General features: G+C 42.6%; 1 protein-coding gene across 1 annotated transcript in view; it reads right to left on the bottom strand.

Annotated features, from left to right (window-relative positions):
- The window catches only part of SPOCK3 (SPARC (osteonectin), cwcv and kazal like domains proteoglycan 3), a 1,200,438-nt gene that overhangs the window by 837,332 nt on the left and 337,330 nt on the right, over positions 1-25,776 (bottom strand). The window contains exon 2 of the mRNA XM_069243980.1: positions 20,452-20,497. Coding sequence (XP_069100081.1) covers positions 20,452-20,497 — 46 coding nt within the window. The remainder of the gene's footprint in view (positions 1-20,451; positions 20,498-25,776) is intronic.

Raw genomic sequence — 25,776 nt, forward strand, 5'->3', positions numbered from 1 at the left:
CACTCTAGTTCAGATGGCTCATCAGGATATGTAGAGTACACATCAGCTCCCTTTGTTTCACTGTATAGATGGGATTCACAAACATCTCAACTGTCACTCTGACCCAGACAGGGAATCCACAAACAAGCAGTCACAGAATTGTTTTAGCAAGAAAATGCCTGCTTTCTAAGAGTGGCATTTTCAAACTGACAATTTAAAAACCAAGTTTACCAAAATATGTATTTTTAAATTGTGAGTTCAGAGACACCAAACTCCACATTTCTATCTGCTCCCAAAGGGAAACAGCACTTAAAGGATATTTAAAGGCAGCCCCCATGTTAACCTATGAGAGAATTAGGCCTTGCAACAGTGAAAAACGCATTTGGCAGTATTTCACTGTTAGGACATGTAAAACTCATCTGTACATATCCCACATTTAACATACACTGCACCCTGCCCATGGGGGGGTGCCTTACATGTATAAAAAGGGAAAATTTGGGCCTGGCAAGTGGGTACACTTGCCAGGTCAAATTGGCAGTTTAAAACTACACACACAGACAGTGCAGTGGCAGGTCTGAGCCATGTTTATAGGGCTACCTATGTGAGTGGCACAGCCAGTGCTGCAGGCCCACTAGTAGTATTTGATTTACAGGCCCTGGGCACCTCTAGTGCACTTTACTAGGGACTTACTAGTAAATCAACCATGCCAATCATGGAAAAACCAATTGTACATACAAATTACACAGGAGCACCTGCACTTTAGCACTGGTCAACAGTGGTAAAGTGCCCAGAGTACTAACGACAGCAAAAACAAAGTCCAGCACACAGTCAAAACATGGGAAGCAGAGGCAAAAAAGACAGGGGAGACCACACCAAGGATGCCAGGTCTAACAGGTACAATAGTTCCAAGAATCTCAGCCATAGGCTCTATATCTGAGCTCATTGCAGTCAATCATTTTTCTGACTACTATGCAACTCCTATCGGAGAGCAATCATCTGACAATCAGTCTTGGTTCTGCTTCACCAGAAATTTACCGCCATTATGGCAGGACAAATTCCCCCTGATCTGGAACAAAAGCAGTCCTAGAGTGGGTGCAGCCTCATTAGCCATGACCAGTGAGTTACAACTTTAATTCTGTAGCATAGTGAGCCCAGGACACTCATCTGGGCACACCCATTGCATTTTGCGCATCACATTGGTTTAGAGCTATCACCCTTCCTAAAGATAGGAATCAATAAATCCAGCTCCCTTATTTATCTCCAAGGAGCATGCCTAAAAAGTGGATTTAATATTTAGGCTCACCTCAAGGGAACAATTCATTAAGTTCTTCGGGGGCAACAGTACTGGAGGCTTTACTTAGTTTCGTTATAGTTTCACTTTATCTACATAAACTTTATTATTGTGTGTTCTGACAGACGTAGTCTGGAAGATTATTGGATTCACCTCTTACCATTACATGAATCAGTATTATTCTCCAATCTCTTGATGCCATCTATCATAGCTGATTGATTAGCATCTTCATCAAGTACTGTTTCCTCGCTAACTAACCCTAAAACCTTTCAACCATTTTTTAGTTGAATCACCTGCAGTGTCGTATGCAGTTTGCTTCCTTACACTGACAGATTGGGAGTCTGAAAACCTAGGACAAGCACCTTCCTTAGTCAACATGATTGGGGTTTTGAATTTCTACCTGTGGGGAATGGGAGCAAGGAATGGCCAGACCCAGATATAGCAGTGGGATGAAGTTAGAAGTGATTGGATGAATACATTTTCAGGGGATTTATGAACTGTAATGAAATCTAAGGGGCAACCCAGTTCTTTACCCAATGTGGGGCCAGCAAGGGAATCCCAAGTGCCTACCATTCTTTCCCCACCCCCACACATGGGTAAGGCTACCTCCCCATTACCGATGGACAACAAACCAAAGCTACTTCCCCTGGTCCCACCTCCTCCCTCTTACCCATTATCCTACCCAACCATGTCTTCTAGACTAGCTGAGCTCACTGCCATAGTTCCTAAATTAATGGGAGCATCAGGCAGATTTGTGGGGTAGTGGCAGTGTGTAGGCTGTGCATTTGATTAGATGTAAAGAATAGTCATGTCCACAATTCAGTAAACATACAGAAAAATGTACAATATTATCTCACAGGAAAAGGATTTTCTGTGGCAGAAGGTGTTTAAAACTAATACTTTAGCAAGCATTATCTGAATATTGCATAAATAATACAATATAGAACATTAATAAAAATCATTCAACTGTTCTTTGCAGCACTTTCCAAAACTGCAATGCAAACCACTGCACTTGAAATGAGTAGTTACCTGTTCATTAGCGTTTATATTTGCTGCTTGCAAGTATATTTTTTCTTTATTTGTTCAAGGGGTAAGTAAAAAAAAACTGTTATTGCTCGTATGATGTGACAACCCTATGTGAAGATAAATCACCAGCAAAAGTGCTCCGAGCAGTGCTAGCTGTACTGGCTGAAGTGTATTTTTCATTGTCTAAAGCAGCAAGAGGCTATGGACTTGAACTGTGCAATTACTGTAATAAAACCAGACTTTTGAAAACAGCTACCAGGTCAGTACTCGGGGAGCCCTGGTTGTGACAGAGTGTATAACGTTTTAAGCGATTGTACAGACATGTTCTGTTTTCTCATCATTCTACTTTCTTAAGGAAATGTGATTTTAGCTGACATAAGTGCGAAACAAGAACTAGTGTGTTTCAGATAATTCTAAACAATCACGTGTTCCTTTGCGTCTTTGTTTAGCTGTTTGCTGGTGGCTCTCCTTTCAAACAACTCAGACCATGTGAAAGAGTTAGGAGAAGAAATTTGTTACATCAGCATTAACCATGATAAGTATGTCCTTTTTGTGGTTTGTCTTGACAGCATAGCTGTTACCAGACAATTATGTGAGCATCAATATAAAGGGGCTTTGGCTCCACCAACATGTTAGGAGACAGCAGTGATGTCTTGATTGGGCAGAAGTTGTGTGCTTTCACAAAAAAGCACTTGCCCTCCACACAGCTATTATCATTTTTTTTAATTATCCAGCTGCCCAAAGCTTCAATGTTAAGGGGCACACAAATTACATTGAAATAATATTAAAGTATTTTAGACAATTAAATAATTTATATGTTTTTTCTCTGACAGCACAGATGGGGGAGTCATTAACCTGTGTGGATTTTTAGGTCTGCCTTGACAGTGAAACTGTCACCTGACCCTTTAACCTACACCAATATTATTCTACAGTTCTTAGCTTCCACACAAATACACATTGTTGGAAAATGGGTTATTGGTAAGGGCAGGTAAGTACCTACACTTAGCAATAGGACACTAACCTCCACTTAGGTCCAGTTAGGTCTCAGTAAATTAAACCCAGCTCAACTCTTGGTAGCTTGGCAACGAGCGACAAGGCTAAACTTAGGAGACAGAGTGTAAAGCATTAAAATATCACAAAACAGTAATTAAATAAAACACAGGAAACAGTTTAAAAATCCCAAACCAATTTTTAAAAATAGATTATATTTTTATCTTTACAATGACACAAAAACTAATAAAATCGGATAAGGGGAACCGGAGATATGAATTATTAAAGAATTCATGCTTTCTAGCGCATAGAAGCAAATAGCACTCAAAGGGTTAAAAAGGTCACACTGGAAAGGAACAAAGTCCAGAGTTCAGGCCACCCACGAGGTAAAACTGTCACACTTACTTTCAGAAGTGTTTGATTCAGGAAAGTGGTCCAGAGCGCCAACCAAGGGTTCAGAGGCTCTGGTGTGCCTCTTGGGGTCTGGGACTACAACTCCCACAATGCACCTCTTCAACTTATGGAGTTGCTCCAAACGTCTCCAAACTTCTGGATCTTCTTCCAGAGGTCCTTTTTGTGTCCTTGAAGTGTCCACAACTTGATCCAGGGTTCCAGAAGCTAGGAGTTGCTCCTTGGGAGTTGGGACTACAATTCCCAGAATGCACCTGGTCAGAATCCTCAAATGGCCCCTGGACGCTGGTCAGCTGGGCTCTGCTTGCAGGACTTGATGCAGGGGACTCCGGGCAGCTCCTTTGTACCTGTAGCAAACAGGGAGTCCCTTCTTGAACCAGTTGACGCCAGGCAAAGTACTTCTTGTGGTGAAGCCCAAGTGTGCAGCTGGTGCAGTGCTCCAGGGGTCCAGCAGGGCAGTCCTTCTTCTCCTGTAGTTCTTCCTTGTTGAAATCTGAAAGGGATCTGAGGTGTGGGTGCAGGTCTGCCAGTTTTATCCTTGCTCCTGGGTGAAAAACAGAGGGGTCCTGGTTCTCCAATCAGGGGCAGGGTCCTTCCCCCTGTGATGACTACTTCCTCGGAAGTGTGGCAAAAATCAATCCCAGGGAGCAACATTCCTCAAAAATCCATCATGGCTGAAAGTGATTTTTGGAGGTTACATCTGGTTGAGCCCACCCACTGGTGTGGCTAAAAATCCTAAACACACCCCTCTCCTGCCCTCTCCTAATCTAATCAAGGCGGCACCTAATTGTCTGGGTTTGCGGGCTGTGGGGGTGTTGCTGGGTTGCTCCAAATGTCCTTTGTTGCCTTTGAAGACCAGTTTGGCAGCCCTCCCCCTTCCTGCCTCACCATCTGCTGAGAAGAGATCTCCTCCCACAGGCACATCTCTTTGTGTGAAGCCAGGCCACTTCACACCTCAGCAAGGCAGCCTGGCCAGGCTGCCAGAGGCTGGCCAATCAGAGCACAGCAGCAAAAACACTGCAGGGCTGAAGTTGGCAACTTTTCAGGTAAAGTTTAAAACTCTTTACCTGAACAGGTTATATTAAATCCAACAACTGGAAGTTGTGGGATTTATTATAACAATTAATTTGATACCAAACTCTTGGTAACAGTTACTTAAGGGGACTTTTAAAATTAAAATAAAGTCTCCCCATTCTAGCCTATGGAGGCCATTCACTACAATGAGGGAAAAATGAATGTGGCTGTTATTACCTCACCAGGGCTTATAAAACTATTTTATAAGGCCCCTGCATATAGTTACAAGGCACCCAGCCCTAGGGGCACCTAGGGCACACCTTAGGGTGACTTTTATGTAAAAATAAGGTAGTTTAAGACTTTGGAACTACTTTTAATTCCAAAGTCAAATTTGCATGTAACTTTAATTTAAAAGCAGCCAGCAAGGCAGACCTGCCTTTAAAATGGCACTGGGCACCTCAGCAGTGCACCTATGGGTGCACTACCTATGCTGGGGTCCCTAAACCTACATGCCCTACCATATACTAGGGACTTATAGGTAGGTTGACTTATATAATTAGCCTAATTTGCATACTGATTTTACACAGAGCACAGGCCCTGGGACTGGTTAGCAGTACCCAGGGCACAATCAGAGTCAGGAAAACACCAGCAAAAAGTGGAAAATGGAAAATGGGGGCAAAATGTTAGGGGGCCTCTGCAATCAGCTCTGTTCTCTGACACACATCAATTACCATACTATTGATTTATAAAGTTTCACATTACCACAAACTATTCCTTTACAGTCAGACCTATTGGCATTGTCAATGCTTGTTTTTTATTGTATGGCCTAAGTCATTGATCTAGACACTACAACCTTAAAAGGAAAAAAAGCACACCTGGAAGAGTCACATATTAACTGTGCATGTTCTCTCCATTGTTATCTAGTGTCAAAGCCAACGAACAACATGTTTTTACAAGTTTTCACATGTGTTATTACTAAATTACATTTTGCACTATATCAAGAGCATCCACTACAAAAATACTGAAGAGAACTCAACATATATGTACCTTGATCACACACACACATATATATATATATATATATATATATATATATATATAAATATATATATATATATATATATATATGGTGGGCGGGCAGCTCTGCTCCGTTGGTGGGGCTAACAGTGTTTTTGGCACTCCACGCTCGAGGTCCCCAAAAACTCCAATAGCCCCGCCAGCAGAGCGGAGCTCAACCGGTGTGCACTGCAGCCCAGTTATGGGCTACACAGAGCAATTGCAGACAGTGGAAGTGAAAGCTGCCATTTCAGGCCTCTTGTGCACCGGCCTGTCCCATGTGAAGTGCACATAGGCCAGGCCAGTGCACAAGAGGCCTGGCAGCTTTTGCTTCCTATGGCCCTGGAATGAATTCAGGATCGTAGGCAGCAACAGAAAGCTGCCATTTCAGGCCTCTTGTGCAGTGCCTGCCCCATGTGCAGTGCAACCTCTATAGTTAGGAAATAGAATTAAATAAAACCATAGAAATTCATGTTAAAATTTTTTTTACAGGGACGTTATAGTTAGGCTCACATTTTAAATGTACGAAACCATAGAAATTCACCTGTTTTAGTTAGAGTTATCTCAAGTAACTATAGCTTGTGATAACATCACTGATAACATCAATATAATATTTGCAGTAAAACTGTTCTCAAAAGACTGCATGACAGGGATGAGAGTTATAGTTACCTTAGGGCACGAGTTATATGGAAAATAGCCCCAGGGAGGTGGTGGTCTCCAGGGCCGGGGGTCCGAAATGGACTCCACTCATTGCTTTATTTTAGCCCTGGGGAGGTAACTTATGACATTGGCCCTGGAGAGGTGATGGTCCCCGGGGCATCAGGGGGGCCACGCAGCCCTCGCACACAATTGTATGCTTGCCCTCTGGAATAGCAGGCCCCTGGCCTGCGGGAGGGGTTGGCGAATGCACACATTGTATGTTTGTCCCAGGGAGGTGGCAGTCCCTAGGGCGGTGGGTGGCCATGCAGCTCCCCGTACACATTTGTATGTTTGCCCCAGGGAGGTGGTGGTCTCTGGGGCCATGGGGGGGGGGGCACAGAGCCCCTCTGCATTCTTAAACTACTTAGCCCCGGGAGCCGGTGGTCCCGGGGGCTGCAGGGGGCTGTACTGCCCTCCCACATAAAATTGTATCTTTGCCCCAGAGAGGTGGAACCAGGCCCCCTGCATACAAGGTGTATTCTGCCCTCGGGAGGTGGCAGTCCCAAGAGTTGCAGGAAGCTGTACAGCCCTCCCACATAAAATGTTATCTTTTCCCCGGAGAGGTGGCGATCCTGCGGCTGCGGGGGGACATTTTAAATTGTGATCGCCTGGGGAGGTGGCGGTTCTGGTGCTTATAGAAACCTTAAGAGGGGCACCCCATGTGTCCCACTCCTTTCTAAAGTCACCAATGCCCCAGGACCTGGCCTACCTGGGGCCTAATTAAAAGAAAATGGTGGGAGACTGCCTATTGTTTTAAATGTCAGGAAAATCCATGGATCCAGATCCACTGACTTTCCCAACATTTAAAAAAAATGTTTCTTAGCGTTGGCGGCATCCCTCAGGGACCCCTGGGCCAAGGTAAGTAGCTCAGTGTGTCTCTACCATGTTGCCTGTCTCCTGTCCCCTTTTTTATTTTTCACCTCTTTTGTGAGATTCGGCTGAAGCCAAGTCCCAAAATGGCTACCAACACTTTCTTGGTGAAGTACTGGCAGCCAATCAGATATCAGCATGGTACCAGTTGGATCCAGATATTTATATTTTTTTGGCCTTTAATATCTCTAAGAAGGCTAAATGGATGTACACTAAATCACAAGAATCCTTCTTTCTGGACCAAGACTTGGCTTTCTGCCAAATTTGGTATAATTCTGTTCAGTGGTTCGGGCTGTAGTCATGTTCAAAAATTTGAAAAATTCCATTAATGCAGAATGGGGAAAAAGTGTTTTGGGACCTCCCCTTTTTCTCAGCCCCTCGCTTGACCAGTCACCCCGAAACATTCAAGGCAGCAGCTTAACTGACCAAAGTATAAGCTTCGAAAATGTTGTGAAGACTAATTGAACGGCCAACGTTATTTAGGCCTGTCATTCTGCCCACTTTGTAAATTTAAATATGTAGATACCAGGACTGATCTGTTTACATTTATAAGGAAATTAAAACTTTCCAAATGGCATCAGATGAAGTGTACTCCAGGTGAATCTTCGGATGCTTTGGATTCCGATCCAGTAGCAGATGTGCTTACCATTGGGGATGTGGGTGTCCTGTTGACCTTACATGAGTTGGAATCAGACTCGTTGGGAGAAGGGGTTGGGGATGACACAGAGAAAATCCTAGAGCATCTAGGGATAACTCATGATGACTGCCTTCCCAGCAGCTTCAGACCTTCTTCCTCTATTTTATCACAACAAGCCACATGATAATATTGATACTTTTAATGAGGTGACGATTCACGATCTTAAGAAAATGAGGAGGGACACCAAATTGAAGAGTGAGACAAACTTTACCCCTGAACAGTTTGATGTTATGAATTCTCTTGCCACTGATGAAAGCACTGTCATTTGTCCTTCTGGCAAGGGGGGTAATATTATGGTGTTGAACAGAGAGATGTTTATTCTGGAAGCAATGAGACAACTGAATAATACAATGTGGTATGAGCTGGGTGATAAAAATGTATATCCTGAAATATATTACATCACTGTGGAACAAATTTGCAGCTTGGAAAGTCAAGGCATTGCTGTGTTGGGAGGAAGATTGTTTTTTAAGAAAATAATTTTCCTAACTCCCTATTTTTTAATCTGCCAAAAATACACAAAGACCAAGAAAATCCTCTGGGAAGACTGATTTTATCATCTAGAACAGAGGTCTGTGACCTTGAGTGGGGGGGGGGGGTGGAGTCATTGGAAGGGGGATGCACATTCCCTAGCCTCACTTCTGCTTGAAAGAGAAAAACTTTTTTTTTTGGAAAAAGACATATTTAATTTTGATAGTTTAAAACACGTCTGCTGATTTGTCATTCAGTCAGACTCCTGTTCAGGTAAACTGAGGGCGGGATAGACAGCTAAATAAGCGTTTCTGCCAGGGTGCCTGCAAGTCTTAAAGAAATATAAATATACGCTACATGTTAGTATGCAAATGTAAAGGGTAATTGGCAAATTTAATGGATGGGAACTGACTTTAATTGATCAAACGCTTTGTGATGATAAAGATTTATTATTTTTGAGTAGTAGTGAAAAGAGTTAACAACTGAGCTGTGAAGTGTGTGCTTTTAATTGTAATTGTATTTACATGGTGCTTACCACCTCTGGGGAGTTGTTGAAGGAACAGTTATGTAAAAATAAATAATCGCATTATGTATGGTCTGGGTATTACTAAAATCTAAGGGGCATATTTATACTCTGTTTGCACCGAATTAGTGTCATTTTTTTTTACTCTAATTCGGTGCAAAACTAACTCCATATTTATACTTTGGTGCTAGACCCCTCTAGCACCAAATTTATGGAGTTAAAGTCATTTTTTGAAAGTGGAGACCTACTTTGCCTTAATGAGATGCAAGGTAGGCGTTCTCGTGCAAAAAATGACTCTATGGCCTTAACGCCATATTTAGGGGCATATTTATACTCTGCTGCATATTTATACTCTGTTTGCACCGAATTAGTGTCATTTTTTTTAACTCTAATTCGGTGCAAAACTAACTCCATATTTATACTTTGGTGCTAGACCCATCTAGCACCAAGGCCCTGATTTAAACTTTTTTTGCACCGCATTAACGTCATTTTATGACACAAAAGTGGCGCAAACTTACAAAATATTGGCCCTTATTTATACTTTTTGCTGCAAAACTGCACTAACTCAGTTTTGCACCAAAAAGTTTAGCACCGGCTTGCACCATTTCTGTGCACCAGCCGGGCACCATATTTATGGAATGGTGCAAGCCGGTGCAAAGGGTAGGCTAGAGTTTAAAAAAATTACTTTAGTCGGGTGGGGCTGGCAGTATAGAAGAAGAGGGTTTAGCACCAAAAAATGGCTTTAGGAAGGTTCGAGTGAAAAAAAATGACTCTAACCAGATTAGCCTCATTTTATGGTGCTAAACCTACCATGCCACATGACTCCTGCCTTAGAAAAGGCAGGAGTCATGCCCACCACCCCAGTGGCCAGCACAGAGGACAGGGGTCCCCTGGGCATGGCCATTGCACCCTGTGCCATGTATGGGGGCCCATTTCAGGGCCCCCTATGGCACTTTCAAAAATAAAATGCACTGACCTGCACTTACCTGGGATGGGGTCCTCCATCCTCGTAGTCCCTCTAGTGTGGGTGGGGGTGCCCCTAGGGCCTAGGGAGGGCACATCTGGGCTTATTCCATGGTGTTAACGCCTGCCCTGACCCAGGTCTTAAAAAATGGGGCAAAGCAAGCTTTGTCCCATTTTTTGACCCCTCCTCCCTCCCTTGCACCATTTTTACATGGGAGTATAAATATGGTGTTAAGGCCATAGAGTCATTTTTTTGCACAGGAACGCCTACCTTGGATCTCATTAAGGCAAGGTAGGTTTTCTCCTTCCAAAAAATGACTTTAACTCCATAAATTTGGTGCTAGACGGGTCAAAGTATAAATATGGAGTTAGTTTTTCACTGAATTAGAGTTTTTAAAAAATGACGCTAATTCAGTGCAAACAGACTATAAATATGCCCCTTAGCGTCAAAAAATGATGCTAATCTGGTCAGAATCATTTATTTTGACTCAAAACTGCCTAACATCATTTTTTGAAAGCTAGCCTACCCTTTGCACCGACTTGCACCATTCCATAAATATGGTGCCCAGCTGGTGCTAAAAAATGGTGCAAGCCGGTGCAAACCTTTTTGGGGCAAAACTGCCTTAGTGCAGTTTTGCACCAAAAAGTATAAATAAGGCCCTAAATGTTAGAAACACCATTTTATCCTAAAACTTTTTGCACATTCTGTAGTAGTCTATCTTATACTCTGTGCAATGCAAATATAAATTAATGACTTACATATTCACAGTGCTTTCTTTTCCAGGCTGTGACCTCGTAGCACTGAAAATAAACAAGTCACTATTCTCCACAGCACCAACCAAAATTTAATTATGTGGCCCTCTGGTTACACATAGACCTCTGCAATGCATTATCTAATAGAGGTTTCATAGTCTACTATAGTGCATTCAGAGTGGCAACTTTTTACTTAATTTTTCATTTAAGTTGCCCGTTATTTTATATGTAGTAGCTACCTGGCAGTGAAAGCCCTATGCAACAGAGTATGATTCTCTTTGTTTGCCCTGCACTAAAGTTGCAGCCCATGCATTGCAGCCATTATAAGCAGAAACACTGGAATAATGTGATTGTGCAGCTGTGGTGATTTTCACATAATTATGGATGTGCCGCATTTGCCACAAAAGCCATCATAATCTGCTGATTTTAACAAAAAAATGTTTATATCTTAAATGGTTCAAAAGTTACTTTAAAAATGTGCATGTGTTGCTGTGCAGGACAAGGCCCTTTGCAAAGCTGGACTAGTCAGCTTTTTGTTGCATATTGTTATATTTGGGTGTTAAACTGGTACCAATGAGGTACAACCACAGACTGACTGTCTCTCTGGAGAACAACAGGCACATCCATCACATTATTTCAGAAAAGTGTGATCATCCATATACGTTTTTCCAAATGATGTTTTGTTTGTGAAGAATAAAGTGTCACTGTGCATTTTTTGGGTAATTCTTTTTGGAGACTTTTTGTTTGAGCTGTGTGGTAAGCCACTAACACAGAATCACAATTGTTCACTTACCTTTGGTTTGCTAAATGCTGTTTAATATTATTTCTCCACCGTAACAATTATTTGCTGTGGGAATTGGGGGTGTTTGTGGTTGTCGACGATGAAGAGTACCGGCTTTCAGAATTTTTTGTCAGGATGGTGTCTTTATGCCCAAAATATTTTGACAGGATTGTCTTGGTATCAAAAAGTTTGAAGACCTCTGACTTAGAGGGATTGTGGCTGAGAATGTATCCATTTATGTGGATGGGGAATTGAAAGAATTTGTAGTCAGTCTCCCCTCGTATGTCAGAGATACCAAAGACATCCTGTGGAAAATTACTGAAATACCCTGGGAAATGGATTTCTATCTCATGACATTAGATGTAAATTTTTTAAGAGTGAGACCGGTAAGGTACCTGGATCATACTACCACGATTGAGGAGATGATGAGACACTGCTTGTAGAACAATATTTTTTTCTTTAATGGCATGCTATATAGGCAGGTTCACAGGGCCGAGATGGGAAGCTGTATTGCCCCAGCTCTGCAAATTTATTCCTGGGTTATCGGGAGGAACAGGTCTTCAATGATGATACTTTGACAAAAGATCTGGAACAGGTTATCGTATGTGTCAGGCACACTGAAGACCTTTTCACTATCTTGAAGGGGGAGGAGAACATTGCCAGTGAGTTTGTAGCAAAACGTAACCAGAACTCCCTCAATCTATCCTTTTCACAAGCCATCAGTAACATTAATATTAAATATTTGGATGTTCTGGTTGAGATTGTTGAAGGGGAAACCAGGACACACCTGTACAGGAAACCGAAAGCTGGAGACAGCCTTTTCCGTGCCTGGAGTGGTCACCCTGAAATTCTAAAGTAGAATATTCCATACCGAGAAACCCTCAGGGTCAAGAGGAACTGTAGCACAGAGGAATCCATTAAGGAGGAATAAAATATCATGGTGGCCTGTTTCAAGAAATAAGGATACCCCGTATAGGTCCTCAATAAAGCCATCAAAAGGGTGTCCCAGACCAATAGAGAAACCTTACTATTTAAGAACAAAGTCACAACACAAATTGAAATGACCAATCAGGTAATTCTGACATACAATAGCAACTCTAAAACTATTAGAAACCCATTGACCAGGCTTTGGAATATCCTTAAAAGTGACCCCATTGTGTGTAAAGACATTGGAGACAGGACCCTGATTACTTTTGGTAGATTTAGGCCCCTTAGGGATTCTCTTATCCATAGTGATGTCACCTTAACCAAGGGTCAGAACAATCTAGGCCTACAAGGTTTATTCCGTATGGAAGGTGTAAGGCTTGTAAAAACAGCCACCCTGTAAGGGAATTTGATACTGCTGTGGGGAGGACAAGCAAAAGATCAAACAGTTCCTTACCTGTAGTTCCCAATTTGTAATGTACATTCTGGTATGGCCCTGTTCCTTGAGGTATGTAGACAGCACTATTTGCCCAGTCAAGAAAAGGGTGAAACAACATCTCAGGACCATTGGCCATTTTGATGCCAAATATCCGTTCGGCAATTACTTTCAGAAGAAACACAATGGAGATCGATCCAAATTGAAGTACTATGCAGTAGAACAAGTAACGCATAACCCTAAGGGGAGTAATTGTACTCTGAGGATGAGACAGAGGTAGTCTCAATTGATTAACGGACTTGAGACGAGGAGTCCTGGGGGCCTCAACTTGGAAGAGGAGCTTAGCATACATCTGATTGGAGATTAAGTATTGAGGCAGCCCCCATATGTTGGGTTTGTGGTTGGGAGAGATATCTTGTGCTATCCCCCTGTGTGTAGTGATTTTGGATACATTTCTGGTAGGCTGTCTCTTAACCATGTTTTACTCTGTTGTGTTTGTGATTTTTACAGGAGGAAAGGAATGGTCACTCTCCGTTGCTGTGGAGTCCTTGGATGGAGTTCCCCTACCCCTTCTTCATGTACATGGGTTCCACACCTTCTTCATATAAGACTTTGCTTTTGCTTTTCACAGTTGTTGGTTAGGATTTTGAGATTGCCTTGGGAGGGGGTATTCTTGGGATAGGGGAGATAGAGACCAGTACTCTATTTGACATTGAGATAGCCATTACCATTGGGGGTTATTTGCAATTAGGTTCAGTTAGTGGGCTCTCCTAGGTTCAAGATCTTAGTTCTAAACTAGAATTATGGCTTCTGGTATATATAATTGTTACCTGATGCTGTCTCCCCCCGCCGTGTACACGTTTGGCATTCTATAAAGGAACAATTGTTCAAGGACGTTTTGGGGAGTTGCCCACTTGGGCTAGAATGCATATGACCATCAATTTGTATTATGTATAGCATCAAGAAGGAGTTTTTCCCTCCATTAGGTTCATTCCAGCACCAATACACTGGGATGGTCACAGGGTTATATTTATTCACAGTATACCTGCCCTCATTCCCTCTACAGTCCTTTGTTATTTTTACCTTGTTTTCTCTTTTTTTGCAATCATTTTTTTCTAACTGTGGTTGATGTTGGTTTTGGGTGGGATGTGCAGCTGTGCCACTTTACTGACAGTATCAGTGATACATTTGAGATGGTGTTTAAGAGTGCCATAATGGGGCTCGACATGGATGTGTAATATGCAAGATTACTTTTTTACATCATTATGTTTTTGACAAATCAGCCGATATTATTTAGGGATTGAGGATAGTATCCATCTCATGTTGAGTCATTGTTCATGTACCACCATCCACAGACTTTAAGAATATATTCCAATTTTTGTTATTATGAATGCTATTATATTGCCATTATGTGTTATTTAGGCCACTTCAATATGGCACCTGCACTAGAGGTATTTGATGTCACAAGTATTAGTTCTTCTTCTGTTTTTTGTTTTTTATGTCATTACATTCAAAGTGTACATTTGCAATCCGTGAGTGATCAAGACCGTGGTGACGGCTGAAACATGTCTGAGTTTTGAGTAAATTCCATTTCACTGCTAACTGAGTGAGTGTGCCCATTTGGATTTACTATATAATTATATATTTTCTATATAATTATATGTATATTATTATTATTATATATATATCTTCACAATACTGTTATTTTTCAATGAAAAACACCAGGTACTGACCGCTTAATTACCGCCAAAATTGTTTTGTTCATGATAAGTCCACCACAACAAATTTTGGCCACCCCAGTGGCCTTGTCCACATTTTTATATTTTTATATATATATATATATATATATATATATGTGTATACATATATATTTATATATATATATATATATATATATATATATATATATATATATATATATATATATATACAAAAAAGAAAAGAGAACTCTGGGTAGTTCCTAGGTTTAGGTGGAGAGCAGCTCCAATACAGAGCACCCTGCAACACCACCGACATTTTAGATTTGCTCACTTCAAATGTCCCCAAGACATAGCTGTTTGCTTTTGCTTGATGGAAGCTAACAGCTCCCACCAAGCAAAAGCGAACAGTCCTCTTTCTGACAGTGGGAGCTGTGAAACAGGTCCAGCTGTCAGAAAGCAGAGTTTTCATCTGTTTCCCTACACACAAATATGCGAGAGAGCGAGAGATTGTCATTGCAATGGGCTTTCCATGCAATAAAGTCAAAGTGCTACACCGGCAGCATGTTTGGTACGAATGTTATGGTTAGGTTTGGAGGCAAAGCAGAACATAGTCACTTCTGACCTAATGATCAAGGTCTTGTGCTGTCACTCAGAAGGCTAAAGGTTCAAATATTGGTATCGCTTGGCAGTGTGTTTGTTTATTTACTAGTATTTTGACTGTTTAACCTCTCTAGTGATGGAACATTCACGTTTCTTTCGAATCACACGTGAGAGTTGAGTGTCATAGGTATCTCTAGAAGCATCACAGTAAGGAGTCACTTATGGCCAAAAGGTTAAGGTCACCTACCTTCATTATGAATCAAGGGCTCTACCCCAGATGTATCCCTGGTCATCTTCCTTCTCTAATCGCTTTTAAACTTCAGAAGTTTAAGGTTCATACTGAAAGGGGATCTCACTATTTTTAATTGACAAAAGCAATTTTCTTCTCAATTTGTCCAGAAATATCTCATTCTAAGTACACCAATCATCACAGTCTAAAGAACTCCCTATCTCTCTCGCTCTCACTCTCTTTCATTCTCTTTCTTCCACTCACACACTTACTCAGACCCTTACACACCCACTCACAGACCCACTCAGACACTCACGCACCCACTCACAGTCCCACTCAGACCCTTGTGCACCCACTCACAGCTGCACTCAGACCCTCATGCACCCACTCCCAGAATCATTCAGACACTCACGCACCCACTCACAGACCCACTCAGACTCTCACCCACTCACTGACCCACTGAAACCATCACTCACGCCCTCACTTACCCTTACAGACATTGAAGCACCCACTCACAGACCCACTAAGACACTGACGCTCGCACTCTCACGGGCACCCTCATAGCCACTCTCACACCCTGATACACCCTGTTGCACCTATTCTCATACCCAGTGAGACAGGCTGTGGTGCACTCCTACTGTGCATGACTAAAGCCAGTGTGCAGCATGGAGTTAAGTGGTTAGGGGGGGCTGGCTGCAGCATCTGGCCTGCTACAAACAGTCAACGGGTTGGGTGTTTACAGGGTTCGGTGTTTATCAGGCCCTGAGGTCAACCCCTGCTGCACATGGCTGAAGGCCATGCACAGCGTGGGGTTGGGATGTTACAGGGGTTGGCCGCAGTGCCTGGCCACAAGGCTAGGTAGGCCCTGTGGCCAACTACTGCCATGCATTTGGGTGGTTATAGTGTTTGGCAAAGGACTTGGCCTGTGGTCAGGCTCTGCGACAAACACCATGCTGCACACGGCCTTATGCCATCCGCAACAAGGGTTTCCCAAAGTGCAGCCAACTGCTGCCCTGCATGGCCAAAGGCTGTGTGTGGCGGTGGTTGGATTAACGTATATGTTAGACCTGACAGCCTTAGGGTAGTCACCCCTAACTTTTTGCCTGCCTCCCTCCACTTTTTGGACACTGTTTTGGCTGGTTTTTAGACTTTGCGCACTTTACCACTGCTACCCAGTGCTAAAGTGCATATGCTCTCTCCCTTAAAACATGGTAACCTTGAATCATACCTAATTAGACTATTAATTTACTTATAAGTCCCTAGTAAAGTGCACTTCATGTGCATAGGGCTGGTAAGTTAAATGCTACTAGTGGGCCTGCAGCACTGGTTGTGCCTCCCACTTAAGTAGCCCCTTTTTCCTTGTCTCAGGCCTGCCATTGCAAGGCCTCTGTGTGCAGTTTCACTGCCACCTCGACTTGGCATTTAAAGCTACTTGCCAAGCCTAGAACTCCCCTTTTTCTACATATAAGTCACCCTTAATGTGTGCCCTAGGTAACCCCTAGAGCAGGGTGCTGTGTGGGTAAAAGGCAGGACATGTACCTGTGTAGTTATATGTCCTGGTAGTGTAAAACTCCTAAATTCGTTTTTACACTACTGTGAGGCCTGCTCCCTTCGTAGGCTAACATTGGGGCTGCCCTCATACACTGTTGAAGTGGCAGCTGCTGATCTGAAAGGAGCAGGAGTGTCATATTTAGTATGGCCAGAATGGTAATACAAAGTCCTGCTGACTCGTGAAGTCGGATTTAATATTACTATTCTAGAAATGCCACTTTTAGAAAGTGAGCATTTCTTTGCACTTAAATCCTTCTGTGCCTTACAATCCACGTCTGGCTGGGCTTGGTTGACAGCTCCTTGTGCATTCACTCAGACACACCCCAAACACAGGGTACTCAGCCTCACTTGCATACATCTGCATTTTGAATGGGTCTTCCTGGGCTGGGAGGGTGGAGGGCCTGCTCTCACACAAAGGACTGCCACACCCCCTACTGGGACCCTGGCAGACAGGATTGAACTGAAAGGGGACCTGGTGCACTTCTTAGCCACTCTTTGAAGTCTCCCCCACTTCAAAGGCACATTTGGGTATAAAACAGGGCCTCTGCCCTACCTCATCAGACACTTGCTGGAGAAGAAACCTGAACCAGAAACTACATCCTGCCAAGAAGAACTGCCTGGCTGCTCAAAGGACTCACCTGTCTGCTTTCTACAAAGGACTGCTGCCTTGCTGTTGCCCTGCTGCCTTGCTGAACTCTTGTCTGGCTGTGAAAGTGCTCTCCAAGGGCTTGGATAGAGCTTGCCTCCTGTTCCCTGAAGTCTCAGGACCAAAAAGACTTCTCTCTTTTACTTGGATGCTCCGTGCGCCGAAAACTTCGACGCACAGCTTGTTTCGCGGCGAGGAAAACGCCGCACTCCGACGCTGATCGACGCGACGCTCTTGGGACGATCGAAGATCCGACGCACGGCCTCGCAAGGACAATGCCGCCCGACCTCTAGAGGAGAAATCGACGCGACGCCTGCCGTGAGATCGTAATTTCAACGCGCAGCCCCGCAGATCGAAGTCTAGAGGAGAAATCAACGCGACGCCTGCCGTGAGATCGTAATTTCGACGCGCAGCCCCGCAGACCGACGCGCAGCCGGAGAACAAGCAGGAAAATCCACGCACAGACCCGGGACATCTGGTAATCCCCGCGATCCACAGAAAGAGACTGTCCGCGCGCCGGAAAACGACGCCCGACTTCCCCGCGTGGAAAATAACGACGCAAGTCCGTGTGTGCTGGGGAGAAATCGACGCACACACCCGTTTTCCACGCACCTCTTCTTTTGTGGCCCTCTGAGGAGATTTTCCACCAGAAACCAGGTACTTTGTGCTTAAAAGAGACTTTGTTTATATTCTAAAGACTTAAGACACTTTGGCGGTCATTCTGACCATGGCGGTCAAAGACCGCCAGGGCGGAGGACCGCGGGAGCACCGCCGACAGGCCGGCGGTGCTCCAATGGGGATTCCGACCGCGGCGGTAAAGCCAGTGTACCGCCGCCCCATTGAATCCTCCACAGCGGCGCAGCTTGCTGCACCGCCGCGGGGATTCCGACCCCCCCTACCGCCATCCAGATCCCGGCGGTCCGACCGCCGGGATCCGGATGGCGGTAGGGGGGGTCGCGGGGCCCCTGGGGGCCCCTGCAGTGCCCATGCCACTGGCATGGGCATTGCAGGGGCCCCCGTAAGAGGGCCCCTACATGTATTTCACTGTCTGCTGCGCAGACAGTGAAATACGCGACGGGTGCAACTGCACCCGTCGCACAGCTTCCACTCCGCCGGCTCGATTCCGAGCCGGCTTCATCGTGGAAGCCTCTTTCCCGCGGGGCTGGCGGGCGGTCTGAAGGCGACCGCCCGCCAGCCCAGCGGGAAAGTCAGAATTACCGCCGCGGTCTTTCGACCGCGGAACGGTAACCTGACGGCGGGACTTTGGCGGGCGGCCTCCGCCGCCCACCAAGGTCAGAATGACCGCCTTTATATCACTTCCCTGTGATATTTCTACAATTTTCCATTGCAACGTTATTCTTTTTGACCTACAATTATCCTGATAAATATTATATATTTTTCTAAACACTGTGTGATGTATTTTTGTGGTGCTATTTGGTGGTATTGTATGATTTATTGCACAAATACTTTACACATTGCCTTCTAAGTTAAGCCTGACTGCTCGTGCCAAGCTACCAGAGGGTGGGCACAGGATAATCTTGGATTGTGTGTGACTTACCCTGACTAGAGTGAGGGCTTTTGCTTGGACAGGGGGTAACCTGACTGCCAACCAAAAACCCCATTTCTAACAGTATAGTAATGAAAATTACTTTACGTTAAAGAAACCATCAAAATTCACTGAAAAGAACGGAAGGTTACAGGGAAATTATAGTTTGGAAATAGAATTAAAAACACAATAGAAATTCTATCAAAAACCAAAGGTTACAAGGATGCTGTAGTTAGGCTCATCTTTTAAACTTACAAAACCATAGAAATTCACTTGTTATAGCCAACGTTATCTCACGTAACTATAACTTGTGCCCTGAGGTAGCTATAACTTGCAACCTGCCATGCGCTGCTAATTACACCACAAATTACAGCACTCATGACATCTTTGATAACATCATTCTTAATATCAATGTAAAATTTGAAGTTAAATTTTTTATGAAAACGTTGTTCATGGCGGGGGCGTTAGTTATAGTTACTTATACTAACTCTAACAGGTGAATTTCTATGGTTTTGTGCATTTAATATGTGAGCCTAACTATAGTGTCCCGTATATCAGTGGTTAAAGAGCTAACAATAGTACATCCATACTTATATGTACTTCTTACCTTCACAAAATGTTGACCTACAAAATCATTCTACAATATTTTTGTAGCCTTATATGTTTGTGGTTGATTTTGTGATATTCTACAATAAGAAGAACACCTTTCTTTTTTTATTAAAATATTATTTTTGGCGTACTCATGGCAGGACCAAACTTGTTTCACTGTGCTTCCTGACGTCATTTGGAACCTCCATCTGAGGCAGAGATGTAACTTTAGGAAGAAGAGTTACTTAGAACAGGACATGCAGAGAGAACATGCCAAAGAAGGCTTGTAAGCAGCACATCTATGGATGAGGCGCTTGGTGAAACTAAACTTAGTGAATTTTTGACTTATATCTGCTAAAGTGTCTCTTTCGAGCTTTATTACACTGACGATGAGCAGAAAGTGATAGACAGGTTTAGCGCCTCGAGATTGGTTGGCCTAAAACAGATCTGGTGAGATCCAAACCAATAAAAGTGATCACACTATGTAGAAATGCCACCAGAACTGAGGATTGTCGTATATGTAACTTGAATAGAGTAGCTGTGCGGTACCTGAATAATAGGTAGAGATGTACCTTTATGTTGAAGAGCGACATCAAATAGATTGTAGTTTCTCTCTTGTTCAAGTAGCAGTTTGTGTGTTTGAACAGTAACAACAGAAACTATTGTTCAGCTTTAAATCAAAGACAATTTCAAATGTGTGTCTGGCTTACCTTGATCAAAGGGTTTACCCGGACTCCATGTGCGGAAGTAATCGTCCTGAAGGAAAGAACACGCACATTAGTTTGAGCGGAAGAAGCACTTACTTTTGACTTATTATTATACTTTTCCTTCTCTTGCATATAGATGTTATAAATAATAAAACAGATAGTCAAGGCTGTAAATCCAGTGTAACCATTACACCTGGCATTATTTGGGAGGATGTGCTCTTGTCAATACAGAAAAAACAATATTTATTTTATTTTGCATTTATTTAATCAGCATTAATTGGCAGTGGTTAAAGCTTTTGTTTAGTTTGGAAAAAAAAGTCTGATTATAGGGAGAATTACATTGGATACACTGGAGAGGCAAGAAACCATACTGGATTTCCCAGCTGACAAATTCCAAGATACCAGCAGACAAGTAATCTTGGATGTGATTAGCAGTGGAATATGTGACTTTGATATTATATTATACATTTTCAGCAAAAAACAAGAACAGGTAAAGTAGCACCCTAATTACAGTGCACCACCGTGCTATGAACGCTACGCAAAATAAAGTATTACTATGTATTTCTTAGCAGAAGGCTCGGCATTATGTCCTTAAGTGGAGTCTGTTTTTCCTTAAGTGGAGTCTGTTTTCCAGTTCTAACACATTGCTCTTCCCCAGACTCAAGAAGTAATGACTAGAAGGCAGGTCTTTCCCTTATCAGTCTGCTAGTGTGTGGAACAACTTCCCAGTGACCATACATAGTATAAAACTACCAGCAGCATCTAAGAGATCACCGTTTTCTAGCTCAGCTGTTAAGGACATTAGCATATTGAAGTCAGGTGTCTTATGTTGTAGTCTGCAAAGTCACAGCATACAACAGCACAATACAAAATAAAGCAATTTAATGCAACTTACACATTGAAAGTAAAAGGACACATTAGACACAACACAGTTCAAAGATGCAACTGGAATGAACTGACTTGCTCTCAACAATAGTTTATGCATTGTTCTTTCAGAAACTTAAATCACAACAAATGGTGGACTAAAACCCATGTGTTAATGATCAAATAAAAATTTACAGAGAAGACCAAAAGTTGTTATAAAGCTTGCATCTATTACAGCCACAGAAAAATGCGACCCTTGGCTTGCCCCTTGCAACTCCTGGCACTGTCTTTGCGACCCCTGGCCTCGGACGTGTCAAATTCAGTGCCAGGAACACAGTGGCTGCTGGTCCATATTGATGTCACTGGGGGCTCCACTATTTGTTTTATGTCAATTAATTACAATATTAATGAACAATAAAATATAATTTACTATTAGTGTAATAAAAATGGAGTGCAATTAGCTGGAATATGCATTTCCATGGCAGCTGAGGTAAGTAAAAAACGCTTTTAAATGTATGTTGTGTACCTGCTTGGCGGTGTGAGTGTGTTTATGTGTGAGAGTCTATGTAAGTGTGAATGTGTGTGTGTGTGTGTGTGTATGGGGGTGTGTGTGAGAGAGTGGAGGGAAAAGGGTGTGTGATGTCACTTCTGCTACCTCTGGCATTTCAGTGAATTGATGCCCATGGAAGGGTGGTCTGTAGAAGGACTTGTAAAATGAAGAAGTGTGGTGATAGCTCTTGTGCAAGGACATAGACTGGATGTTACATTTTTTTAAGCCGATGTGAGACTAATAGAGCAAATGGCGCTGTGGGATAGAATACTGATATGTTTTTCATCATGGAGAAGTGATAATGCATGCCTTTGTGCATGATCGTTCCTTCTGAAAAGAGGAAAATATCACACACTCTCAGAATGTGGGATGGAGTCAAGTAAGTGTTGGGATCAGAAACGTTTAACTTCACATAACAAACTAAATGATTTAGAAAATCAGAAATTGAATACAAACCTCAACTTCCTGCAGGGGTAAGCAGAAAAAAGAAAACAAAGAGGTTACAGTTCCCAATTAAGCATACAATTAAGCATTGAATTTTAAGATTGTTTTATGCAAGTGTTGAAACACATATATCAATGACTTCTCAGGTTTAATAAGAAACAGAAAACTCTTTTATAGAGTATTATGCAAGTCTACAATTGACTGTTTCTATGTGGAATCATGCGAATTGATAAAACAGTTCACTCGAGATTTTATAAAGTTGTTCTTCAAAAGTCAATCAAATGGTTGAGATTCACAGTTAAAAAACAATGTATTTGTGCCTACACATTTATAAGTATCTCCATTGTGCTTTATATTCATTAAAAATGTAAACATTTTAGATCGCAGGACAACAGGACAATATATTGCTCTTGTTCTTTGTTTCTCCCGAAGTATGTTTCAAATCCCTATTTGGAAAATAATGTCTACATGCCAGGTAAGTAAACACAGAACTTACTGCAAAATTGCCCTTTTTAATGTACACCCAGAATCGAACATTTCAACTATGTTGCAGTCAAAGAAAATTCATTTTGATGCATTCTTCGATGCGTGAAGTAAGAGATTTCTTATGATTTACGGTAACAACAGTCAGTTTTGTTTGTGGCTAAATCTCCTTTCAATGTCATTGTCCTTAGTTTCTCTGGAGTCCATAGCATGCACCACTGTCAATAACTGAACAGGATGTAAGATAACGTCCATCCTTACCTCGTGGCTTAGAATGCTGGAGTATACTTGTATTAGCAAACTACAGAATAATCAAGGCCCTAGTACTTTACCCTCATAAGCCACGGCTGTAAATTTGAAGAACACCTCATTCATACATCCACGATGTCATAAGATCTGACAGAGGCAGCGTTAGTTGGCAGTTAGATCTTATGAAATTAATATGCACAAAAACCCTGGAGAGAGGGACAACCGTCACCCCACCCCCCAGCAATTACTTTTTGCAATTCTCATTCACATTTTGGATCACTCCATTTTGATGTTGGATCTGTCACTAATGAGGTATGGAGAATTTTCTCTTCACTGGCAGTATCCCCAGGCCAGAGGAGTTTGTCTTAGAGGTGACTCCATGGCATGATGAGGTGATGCATGAGGTCGGCAACACCACCATAGTAGCTGATATTGTATTTTGTTGCTTTGTAATTAGTAATATATGCAAAGAAAGATGTTGTATTGCTTTTTGGCAGATCACACACACCACTGCAGTGTGGAAGCCAGTGCTTCAGTCACGGATGGCTGGCTGTGCTGTGCTGAATGTGATGGCAGACAATAACCACACAGGAACTGGGGCAGGCCCAACAGTACGGGAGCCCATGCATCAGTCTTGACTGCTTCCTGTGGGGACAGTGACATGTGGCAGGCTGTTGAGCGGGTTATGGGTTCCTAGAATAAACATAAGTTGTGACCAGTGTTTGTCATCTTGATGAACTCTTCATTCCCAGGTTCAGTGCCCTGCACATTCCTTGTCCAGCTACAGTTCATTAATATAGCAGAGGAAAGGAAGCTACTGACCATCGGATAACTCCAGAAGTGCCAGTGAAATAGTAGCCTCTGCATGAGTATATGCTGGCTGTTCATGACTGACATCATACCACTGTGGTCACATGTCTGCCTGAGATGGGTGTATTGCTTCAGATACACTATTATACAGTAACCAAGGAGCTCATGTTCTTCATGGCTACCTTGGGGGTGGTTTGAAGGGCTACAGCAATGTCATCGTATGCGAATGGGGACAGCTGACGTGGGCAAGTAAGGGATATTGTTGACTTCCGTGAGATTCTGGTAACTGCCTTGTGAGCATTGTTAGATGCCTGGATTTGAAATTAATTGCTTTTGGCTCCAGTATGGATTGAGAGTTATGTTCTTAACTCATGCACATCAAGCACAAGAGGCTTCGTCTCCATAGATGGGGTTAGCAATGAGTACACACCCAGATAGGTTTTCTTCTTGGTTTTCATTTACTGCCAATAGACATTGGTCCCTATGACAACAGAAGACTGTAGTACAGTAAATTATAGACTTGACCACTCAACCTGAGCATCAATAGAACAGGGCAAGAAATCAAGTTTCAAACCTCGTAGCACATCATTTCTTCTTTGCATGAATTTACCTAAGGCAGGCTAGGTTACCTAATTTTAATTCCCACGTTAGGCATTCCATTGTATTATAATTGAATTCAAGGGAAGATGTGCACGCACCGCAACATCAACCCACAATGGGACACTCTTGTGACAGATGCGTTGTGTGAGAATCTCAAAGGGCTTAACAGAATACCTACATGGCTGCTGGGTAGCATAAATGCACAGTCTACTGCAAAAAGAAATGTAAACCTGAGAACTGCATGCTTCAGTATTTCAAAGTCTAACATAGCTCCCAGAGGTGGAATCAGAATAGTTTGATGGTGTAATGTTGCTTAGATTGTCATTCTAAGACTAATGACAGCATGAAAGTTAATAAAGCATCTTTCTGACTGAATTTTCATAACCCATATGAATGGCCTGTCTGTCGATAGGTGTAAGGTAAGTCTATGTGTCTGGCCAATGGTGGCAGCCTCCTCATTGGTTTTCTTGTGCAGCATCCGAAGTGTTATTATTTTCATCTATGCTGCTTTGCACAGAGGAACTATTTCATACCATACTCTATATGTGCTGCTGAGGGCGTATCATCATGATGGGATTTTATGGCGCAGCACATTGACGTGTGCCTGGTTTATGTGCTACATGGCTTAAAGTGACTTCTTCAACCCAGCAGCTCCACTTGGTGAGCAGAAATTTTCGGAGAGGGTTAATACTCAAGATTTTCAGATGAGCACAATTGGTCGTTTGACAAATGAATTCCTGCTTGTTAAGCAGGAACCATTAGCTGAACCCTTTATGGATTTGATACCTGCCCGCTCTTTGTTTCCACAGTTTAGGTATAGGTACTTTACCTCTGGATTCCTGCACTGCCTGATGGCTGCTGAATGGGCTTGGTGAAAAAACTATGCAAACTATGTTTGGTAGGCGAGGTAACAATTGAACACTTTTTTTTTCTTCTGCCCCAAATACATAGTTCCAAGGAGAAAGTGGATTGTCCCCTTATGTAAAATCCTGTTCCTTTATGACCGTGTTAATGCCTATAGGCTTTACAAAAGTGACCCATCAACGGTGATAGTATTTGCCATTTTTAAGTATTTTTTGGCTGCTTGGTTTATCTGCCTCAGAGCACTTAAGGCTCTTGGTACAGATGGCACTGCCAGATGGTCTACTATTGCGCTTTTTTGAACATGGATATTGGTTTAGCCAGAACCTGAAAGTCCCCTATTTATGCTGCTGTAGTTCTAGATCCTTTTTTACCTATTGATTGGAGATTTTAGATAATATAAAAATATACATTATAAATAGAATATATAAAACAGCGATTATGACCAGTTATTGATTCCTATAATT

The sequence above is a fragment of the Pleurodeles waltl genome, chromosome 1_2 (assembly GCF_031143425.1).
Source record: "Pleurodeles waltl isolate 20211129_DDA chromosome 1_2, aPleWal1.hap1.20221129, whole genome shotgun sequence".
In the NCBI taxonomy this organism is placed as follows: domain Eukaryota; kingdom Metazoa; phylum Chordata; class Amphibia; order Caudata; family Salamandridae; genus Pleurodeles; species Pleurodeles waltl.